Here is a 10363-nt window from a genome sequence, read left to right on the forward strand (position 1 = left end):
AAAAAAAAAAAAACAAGAATTAACAAAAAGATGTTTTTCAAATAAACAAGCTTGCAGTGCAGAATTTGTCACAATAGACTTGCCCTTTAAGAAATGCTAAATGGTGTTCTTCCTGTTGAAAGGAAACTCAGATCTACAGAAAGGAATAAAGAGCAAAGGAAAAAATAAACGAATAGGTACAAAGTTCTGTACTTCTTCTTATATGTTCTTTAAAAGGCAATGAACTGTTTACAGCAAAAATAATGACCATATAATAATGTAATACACGTAAGAGGTAACAGATATAAAAATAACAGCAAAGGAGTGGGGAGAGTGAATGGATTCAATCCATTGTTAGGTTATTTGTGAACTTCAAAGGAGGAAGCAGGAAGTAGGAAGCAGGAGGTGAGAGGTGCCAGGTGGAAAATGAGTAGTGTTAAGGTATGTAATGAGGTGGGAAATAAGAAATGTGAACTGTGAAGTACAAAGTGGTGCAATATTAAAGCAGACTTTGCTAAGTTAAAAATGCACACTGTTAGCTCTAAAAATATTATACACAGAAAAATAAATCAAATTCACTGCCAATGAGTCAATTCCAACTTACTGTAACCCTATAGGACAGGGTAGAACTCCCCAACAGGTTTTTCAAGGCTTTAAATCTTTCTGGAAGCAGACTGCCTCATCTTTCTCCTGCAGAGAGCAGCAGCCTGTGGGTTCAAACCAATGAAGTACAACTAAAAAGCCATTAAAGGGATTTTTCCTTAAAAAAAAAAAAAAACCTTAATAACACAAAGGGGCAAGAAAAAAACAAAAAACAGGAAGATCAAAGGCAAATCAAGATGGTAGACTAAAATCCAACATATCAATAAGTATATTAAGTGTAAATGGACTAAAACTCTTAATTACAAAGCAGAGATTCAGATTTTAAAAAGCAAGACCCAACCACACAACAGGAGATGTATTTTAAATATAAAGACACAGAAAGGTTGAAAATAAAAGGATGGAAAAAGTATTCTGTGCAAATAGCAAGCCTAAGAAACATGGCATGGCTGTTAGTATCTGACAAAGTAGACTTCATGACAAGGAGAGAAATAAACAGAAGCATTCATTACAAGAAATGGGTTAATTAAGAATATATAACAAAGAAAAGAATACATGTTGTTGTTGTTATGTGCCGTCGAGTCGGACCTGACTCATAGCGACCCCTCTTTGGGTTGTCGAGGCAGTATCACTGCGGAAGTAGACTGCTCAACCTTCCTTTTGAGGAGTGGCTGGTGGGTTTGAACCGCCAACCTTATATGAATGCACCTAGTCTAAAGAAAGAAATCCTCAACCATAGCTGGAAATTTTAACACCATTCTCTCAGTAACTCTGGTGGTATAGTGTCTAAGGTATTTGACTGCTTAGCAGAAGGCTAGTGGTTTTCAAACCCACCAGCCAGTCCTTGGAAGGAAGACTGGGCAATCTACTTCCATAGAGATACTGCCTTGGAAACCCAAGGAGGGGTTGCTAAGAGTCAACTGGACTTTGCAGCTGTGAGTTTGTTTTGTTTCTCCCAGTAACTGATAGAACAAGTAGACAAACACAACAAAAGAAAACATCAGTTAGGAAACAGAAAATCTAAATAGCACCATTAAGTGATTTGGTCTTACTAAAATTTACAAATACTAGACCTAGCAAGTGTAGAATACACATTTAAGTGTGTATGAACCATTCACCAACATAGATCACATGCACAACAAATTTCAAAAGACTAGAATCTTACAGCATATATTCTCTGACCTCACTGGAATTAAGCTATAATTCAATAATATTATAAACCAATATATAGAAATTATTAACACTTAAATAATCCATAATCAAAAAAGAAATACAGCATATCAAAATTTGTGGGATACAGCTAAAGTATTCCTTAAAGGTAAACATACAGCTTTAAATATCTGGTAAAGAATGAACAAATGTACAAGTATCCTTAACCATCTAAATCTGTCTCCTGAGTTCAACAAATAAACAGGAAGATTTCAGACAGACAGCAAGGGCCAGATCTGCAAACTTATCCAAATTTATATGCTTCCTGAATTAAGATAGCAGTTCAACTGGGAACTAGGCATACACACATACACACACATAAACATGACATTTAGGGAAAACTATTAATCTTATAAATTATTTAAGTCTGATTTTGGTAATTATTATACTCCTATATAACAATACGAAAGAAAATCTCAATTATGCAAAATTAAATTATATTAGAGTAGGTTAATGGCTTCACATATCAATGACTTTATGAAGATGTTTTTGTTGCCAAAAAAACTAAGTTTATCTAACAGGTGTATTTGTTACAAGAGTTATAACAAATTATAGAATAAAGTTTAAAATGTATACATACGTATGTGTGTATACATACATGTAATTTTTTTTTAGCTCTGGTAACAGTGCCTAAGGCACTTGACTGCTAACCAGAAGGCTGGCGGTTCAAACTCTTGGGAAGGAAAGTTGGGCAATCTACTTGCATAGTGATAATGCCTCAGAAACCCAAGGAGGGGTCGCTATGAGTCGGGTCCCACTCGACGGCACACAACAACAAACTATATATTAGCCCCATATTAGGCTCTGTTCATGTTGTGTCTAATCCTCATTACCATCCTGTATTAAAATATTAATACAGGATATATTAATACATACCTGTATTAAGTATTAAAGTTTACATCTCAGGAAACTCTTAACCTTATTGTTGGTAGCCAGATTCAAAGCCTGTGGTTTGAAGAGAGTTGCCAACGTTTGGACATTTGTGGGGGCGTTTTGGGGGTTATAACAAACAGCTCAGGGAGCTACTAGCACTTAGTGCCCAGGAGCACAAGCTGCTCAGGTCCAGCACCGCACAGGTCAATGCTGTCCAGTGCACTCCGCACCCTCCGCCCGCAAACACAAACAGCAGACTGATGAGAACCACTACCGGCGTCACCCCATCCGGGTTCCCTCTTCCCGAAGCTCATGTAAAGCCTCTACGGGAAAACAGAAGAAAGGAGCCCGTTTTCGTTCACAGCAGACAACGGGCCGAAGACTCCCAGACCGGACCACGGGTTCAGAATCGCAGACCGTGCTTCGGCGGGAGCGTCCACTCACAGTATCGCCACCCCGCCCTCCTCACCCCACCGCCCACACTCGCGAAGGCCCTGCGCGCGCAAGAGCCTCCGGCATTCCTCCCGGCAAAAGGGCGCACAAGCCTAGACGCAGCTCCTGCAGAGCAGCAGACTCAGACGCGGGCATCAGCAGGCCTGTTTTGCAATCGCCGCAGCCAGCAAGTTAGCTCACCTCGGCCCGCAGAGCCGCTCCTGGCGCACTTCCGGGAGTCGCGGTGACTACGAGCGCACTCCAGACAGGCGGCCGAGGCGGGGCGGGGCTGCCTGGAATGTAGACCAAGATTCGGATTGGCCTCCCGAGCCGCTCACCACGCCCCGGGTCCCCGCCCTACGCGTCCAATTGGTTCAGGCCCTGTGATTAGTCCTGTACTCTAGAGAAGCCCTATTCATTCACTGACGCTTGGTAGTTCATTCAGTGCTTCAAACAGACATTTATTGAGCTCCTATTGTGTGTCCCAACAGCATCTGTCAGTTTGTGTGCTGTGGTGGCTTGCCTGGTCACCCATATTGGACAGGTTTCAACGGAGCTTGCAGACTAAAACAGACTAGGTAGATCAGGAGGTCTGGTAGCACAGTTCCTAAGGCACTTGACTGCTAAGCAGAAGGCTGGCGGTTCAAACCCACCAGCCACTCCTCGGAAGGAAGATGGGGCAATCTGCTTCCATAGTGATACTGCCTCAGAAACCCAAGGAGGGGTCGCTATGAGTCAGGTCCGACTTGATGGCACATAACAACAACACTGTGTGTCCCAACATTATCTGTCAGTTTGTGTACTGTGGTGGTTTGCCTGGTCTCCCATATTGGACAGGTTTCAACGGAGCTTGCAGACTAAAACAGACTAGGACGAAAGATCTGGGGATCTACTTCCAAAAATTAATCAGGAAAATCCCTATTGATAGGCCTTATCTCCTCTGTCACCAGAACTAGATGGTGGCCGGCTATACTGTGTACCATTCTGATGAGAGCCACAAAAGATGGATCCTGATAGAATGAAAGGAAAATGTGAAACAATTCAAATTCTTAAAAATGAGCCAGATGTAGGATCCAGAAGAGAGAGCAAACTTTGCAGAGCATTCATATATATGCTCAACTCATATATATATATATATATATATATTTTTTTTTTCCCACATATATGACTTGAGTCACAACCTCCAGCAAGGCAGAACTCAAGATACATCCTACCCTAATCCTGCCTCATCAACACAACAATGCACCCCAAAATGGGACCATAACCACAGGCATAGAGGCTAGGATTTACAATACATAAGAAATTGGAGAACTGTATTTAGAGGAGCCATGTTAAGCAATTCACTACACTAAAATAATTTAAAATTTTTTCCAAAAAACCATACCTGTCCACCATGAGCTCTTTTTCTCAAAGATTCTATCCCATTAGGATGTGAGCAAAAATGGTAGATTAAGGACTACCAAAAATTCTCCTCAGTAAAACAATGAGAGCAATGAATCAATTTCTTCAGAACTCTGGAAATTAACCAAAGACTTAGGGTAATACAGAGAGCATTTTTTCAAGGAAAATTACTGGGGAAAAAAAAAAAAGAGTAAAAGAGTAAGTTTTGAGGCCTTTTAACTTGCTCTATTCCCATTTCCCATACCCAGCTCTACAGCAGCCTTAAAAAACAATAGCCTGGAATCACAGTGAATAAAAGCTCTAGTAAGGAAGAGGGATAGAATTTTTTTTCCTCCCACATACAATAAAGTCCATCTGTTTTAAGTATACGATTCAGTGGTATTGAGTATATTCACAAAGTTGTGCTCCTTACTATAAACACTCAGGTGGTAGTCGTGGTGGGGGTCACCATTATTTAGCTTAGTTCTGGTACTCACCAAATCTCTTACCAGCCTCTAACAGAACAAAGGGTCACATCCTTCTTTTTAGATCAATTTATTGGAAAATAAACCAAACTCTGTCCATAGTATGAGTGGCTCCGAGCCCCTTGGACACAGACAACAAATCTGGATCAGCATTTCCCAAAGTGTATTCCATAAACCACTGGTACCATGGGAAAATTAATATGTTCCAAAGGAAAGGGCCTGTTGTTGTTGTTATGTGTCATTGGGTCAGCCCCAATTCATAGCAACCCCTCCTTGAATTTCTGAGGCAGTATCACTACGGAAGTAGATTGCCCAACCTTCCTTCCGAGGAGTGGCTGGTGATTTTGAACCACCAGACTTCAGGTTAGCAGTCAAGTGTCTTAAGCACTACACTACCAGAGCTCCAGGAAAGTCTAGTAGTCAAATAAGTTTGGCAGGTTTCAAGACTGCAAGAATTCTCCTTGTTGTCAATGTGCTGGTATACAATGTAAAGCTGCAAGTACAGGGTATGGTAAGTACCATTTCTTGAAATGATTAGACCAATCAATCCATTCCTTCCTTAAAACATTTCTCAGAACTCAAACCAAAAACCAAACTCACTGTAATCAATTCCAACCCATAGTGACCCCCGTTGGGTTTCTGAGGCAGTAAATCTTTATGGAAACAGATTGCCCCATATTCCTTCTGTGGAGCAGCTGGTGGTTTGAACCACCAGCATTCTGGTTAGCAGTCAGATGCCTTAAGCACTATGCCAACAGAGCTCACTTATTTTTCAATCAATTACTGTTTAGAGGAGGGTTTTGAAACTTGAGCAAGTATGAGAGTCCCATGGAGAGCTTGTTAAAACCAAGACAACTGGGCCCCACAACTAAGAATTTCTGATTCACTAACTCTCTGGTTCAGAAAGTCTAACAAATTGCAGATGCCGCTGGTCTGGGAACCATACTTTCAGAAACCCTGATTTAAAGTATCAAATCCCACCATCCTACATGTTTGCTATGCAAATACAAAATCCAATGCCAACTCTTCTGTATTTTTCCTGATTTCAGCCAGGGGGTTCCTACACCGCCCTAAGTGGGGTGTTCTTTCGTATCTTCATACTATAAGGGAGTTTAATTCCTGCTGTAACTGAGGGATTCCAAATAGAGTTTCACTCTTCTCCCACTAATCAGTAATTCACTTCCCATTGTTTGTCAACATCTTACATGTTCCTGCCTATAACTTAATCTGTTTTCAGGAAGACAGCTGTCTTCCTCATTAGCATCTTCCTTCCAGATCCTCACCAAAACAGTACAATATATCACTGCATGAAGAGGAACGCATGAAAAGAAGGTGTAAGTCTCACTATTATGAGTAAGAGGACACTTTCCAGCATGTATATTTGGAAGACAACATCACCTAAACAGGTTGTGTGTTAATAAATCTCTAGGCAGTACTATAAGATCAACCCAAATGATGTCTTCCTAACACCTACAGACAAAATGAGGTAATAAAGGGAATTTTAAAGTGCAGACACTTTGGCAAAAATGATCAGTTAAGTGGGATGTCAGGGAAAGGAGGGGCATCTTAGGGGCACCAGCAAGTGGGTACCAAAAACAAACAGACCTAAGATAAAGAAAGCGGTGTCTAGCACTGGCTAAGTTCTCACAAACTGGTCTGTAGGTTAGCCTATGGTATCACTGTACCGTGCTCTATTCTGAACTTGATAGGTCTGCATGGGGTCATCCAGGAGTTCAACTACCATTCGGGATCATCTGTGAGAAAACACATTTTAAATGACAGTGAACAGAGAGTATTTCACACACAAATGAGATAGGGAGTGACTCTACAAAACGTATTTAAATCAATGGACATTTCAAGTTCATTTTTTCACTCAGATGTCAAAGAACACACATGCGCTTGCTAGTCCTCTGTGTCTGCTTGCCCTTCTGAATCAAGAATCTGGAATCTGGAATCCCAGTTCAAAAGGGCTGATCTAAAGTTCTTCCCATTACAGCTGCTCTGTTAAACTCTTCCCAGATGACACTTCTAAAGCTCAATCTCTAAATATTACTTTTTTTCCCCAAGAGTCCAGCAGAAGACTCTGAGCACAGTGATGAGCTGAAAGATGAAGACAATTTTTTCTCCTGAGTCAGAAGTATGAAATCAAGCTGGCATGAAATCCAATTCAGGAGCCCAATCTATCCTCCAAGTTCAAAACCATCGCAGGTTCTCCTTCTCCAATCCATGAAAATAGACCAGAGATACAAGAGATGCAATTCCTGTGGATGATTCCAAAAGCTAAGGATTCTTCATTGGACTCAGAGAGAGAAATGGGCTCAAGGAGTCTGGCTATTGAAAAGACTTCTTCCCCAAGTGGGATCTTTGATGTTTATCAAGGCTTGAGCTCCAGCTGAAACTTTTCCCACAGCGGGAACATTTATATGGTTTCTCTCCCGTGTGGACCCTCTGATGTCTAATAAAGTTTGACCTATCAATGAAACTTTTCTCACAGATGGGACATTTATAGGGTTTCTCTCCTGTGTGGATTTTCTCATGGTGGCGCAAACCAGAGAAGTCACTGAAGCCTTTCCCACAGTAATCACATTTGCAAGGCTTCTCTCCTGTGTGGATTCTCTGATGCTTCACAAAGTCTGAACTCCGCAAAAAGGCTTTCTTGCAGATAGGGCACTGAAAGTACGTCTCTCCAGTATGAGTTCTCTGGTGAAACACAAGCTGAGAATTCCTGTAAAAGGTTTTCCCACACTCCCTGCAGGTAGGGAGCTTCTGGGCCATGGGGGGCCTCAGCTGGCCTTTCTGAGGGGCCTCTCGCTTCCCTTCAAGCGACAGCATGGACAAGTCTCCTGGGTGAGGGTTAAGCAAATGTTGGCCTAGCTGTTTCCCAGAACTCCTTTCCTGAGGAGCAAGTTGGTCCCCTCTTCCTTCACTCTCGAGGTTTCCCTGCACATCAGGGAGATGCTCTCCTTCTCCAAAACATCTGGGCTCATCCTTACTGAAGAAGCCACTCAAGGAAGCCTGAGGAGGGGCCTCTTCTGAGTTGGGACAGAGGGTATCTGGAGGTTCCTGGACCCTGTAAGTTTCCAAGTTTAGGTTATCTTTGTCATTCTCTTGTCTATCTCCTGAAAGAAGAAAGAAGATTTGAAACAATTTAGTAAATGTTATGCCTTGTTTTTTTTAACTCATATATCAATGTAAAGAGCATCATAAAACATCAATACTGTCTACCAAGAGGGCATCTGAGCAAGGGAAAAACATATCATCCAGTCTGAAGGTCTGGCATTACATTTTGGTTGTCCTGTGTTCAAGGATAAGTAGGTCAGCTATGGAGTTGAGGACAATTTCTTTTTCAACCCCACTATAATAAGCAGCACGGATTTCTTAAGGTCCAAAACAACCTAGTTATATTATGAGAGCACTAATGTTAAAAAAGGATTGATTTTTATCTAATTATATATAAAAGAGAAGCATCACTAAATAATTTTTGAAAATCCAGAAAAATACACAAAACAAAAATCAATCTCAATCATACTACCCAGAGATAATAACCATCAGCAAACATTCACCTCTAGTCCTTTTTTTAATCTAAATGTACATGCCTTTTCCCCTACAGAAATATCATATTGTATATACAGTTCTATATGAAGAAAGAAAACATCTATAAGGATTTTAGCCTTTGAGACTCACTTCTCTGCTGGCCTGCTCTATGAGCTTTTTTTCCATATGGCCAATCAAAACAGCACATATACTCTCTCCTATGATTTCTACCCTTGGTGCTAGACCAGACCTGGAAGACAGGCTAATTATTATATCTTTCAAAAAGGTCCTTTCCCATGTTGTTCCTGCTGCTTCTACATTCATCTGGGATCTTGTTCCTGCAACTGTGTATTCCTGTACCAACGATCCACACAGTCCTCTCCTCTAAGCATTTCCTTTCTAGTCCATCCTGTATATGCTGCCACCCTAATCTTCCTAAACCTCTCTCCATCAATCTTTTCACTTAAGAACCTACACTGACTTGTCTTTGTCTATCCAGACAGGCCAATCTTCTACTCTTCAGAGTCTGGATCAACACAGGATCTAATGGGATCACATCATCAAGTGAAATAGGGTGGGGGGACCTGAATGAGTGGGGGTATAGTCAGCTATATATCACAGATAAAAATCCCACTGTAATGACCTTTAAAGTAGTATTTTCAAACTTTTTGACTGCTGACACAGAAAGACACATGTACACCAATGTTCATTGCAGCACTGTTCACAATAGCCAAAAGGTGGAAACAATAAAATAGTCATTAACAGATGAAGAGATAAACTAAATGTAGTACATATACACAACAGAATATTATTCAGCCATTAAAAAAAAATGAGGTGATACAACATGGATGGACCTTGAAAACTTATGCTCAAAGTCAATCACAAAAGAAAAACTATTGCATGATTTCACTAATGAAATATCTAGGACAGGCAAATGTATAGAGATCAAAGTTTATCAGGGGCAAGAGCTCTGGTAGCATAGTGCCTAAGGCACTTGACTGCTAACCAGAAGGCTGGAGGTTCAAACCCACCAGCCACTCCTCAGAAGGAAGGTTGGGCAATCTACTTCTGTAGTGATACTGCCCTGGAAAACCAAGGAAGGTTTGCTATGAGTCAGGGCCAACTCAACGGCACATAACAACAACAACAAGGGGCAAGAGGAAGAGGGGAAGAAGTAGTCACTGTTTAGTAAGCACTGAGTTTCTGTTTATTGTGATAAAAAAAAATAGCAATAGACATTGGAAAAACTGCAGAACAGAATTAATGTAATGATGCCATTAAATTGTACACACAAAAAAACACTAAATGGAAAATGATATGTATTTTTTACAATAAAACAAAAATACATTTGTATTAAAATACAGTATGCACACACCCAGATATATTTTAAATAATTTCCTGAAACACCATCTACTACCTACCCCTACTACACATGAGGAATTTGGATATTTTCTATTTTGTGCTTTCTTTTTTAAAAAATACTGGCTGAAGCCCAATAAAATGATCACAATCTGGGTCATAAAATACAGTTTGAAAAATACTACTCCAAAGGAAACCTTATGAAATACTATAATGATAAATATATTGCTTAAAATTAAAATCATGACTCAGTTGATACTTGGTCCCCTGTGTATGCAAAGGAAAACTGTTCATAAGATCCCACTGGGGAGAAGAATGGCTTATCATACAATTTCCATCTTGGTTCTTTTCCTGTTCCAGGGATCTAGGATTGTTAGTATATGTAAAAATGTATATGTTTGTGGGTGGTATATTTCTGTACCAGTGCCAGTGGCCATTGAGTTGGTTCAGACTCATGGTATCTTTATGAGTCCCAGAGTAGAACTGTGCTCCCTAGGATTTTTTTTTTTTTT

The 10363-nt window shown here is 40.4% G+C and overlaps 1 protein-coding gene across 1 annotated transcript in view; it reads right to left on the reverse strand.

Annotated features, from left to right (window-relative positions):
- Window positions 1-7289: 7289 nt before the first annotated feature.
- The window catches only part of LOC103203090 (zinc finger protein 18-like), a 22500-nt gene continuing 19426 nt past the window's right edge, over window positions 7290-10363 (reverse strand). The window contains exon 6 of the mRNA XM_007948050.1: window positions 7290-8077. Within this exon, the coding sequence (XP_007946241.1) occupies window positions 7290-8077 (788 nt within the window). The remainder of the gene's footprint in view (window positions 8078-10363) is intronic.

The sequence above is a fragment of the Orycteropus afer genome, unplaced genomic scaffold (genome assembly GCF_000298275.1).
Source record: "Orycteropus afer afer isolate SDZICR_OR568_19922 unplaced genomic scaffold, OryAfe1.0 scaffold00199, whole genome shotgun sequence".
In the NCBI taxonomy this organism is placed as follows: domain Eukaryota; kingdom Metazoa; phylum Chordata; class Mammalia; order Tubulidentata; family Orycteropodidae; genus Orycteropus; species Orycteropus afer.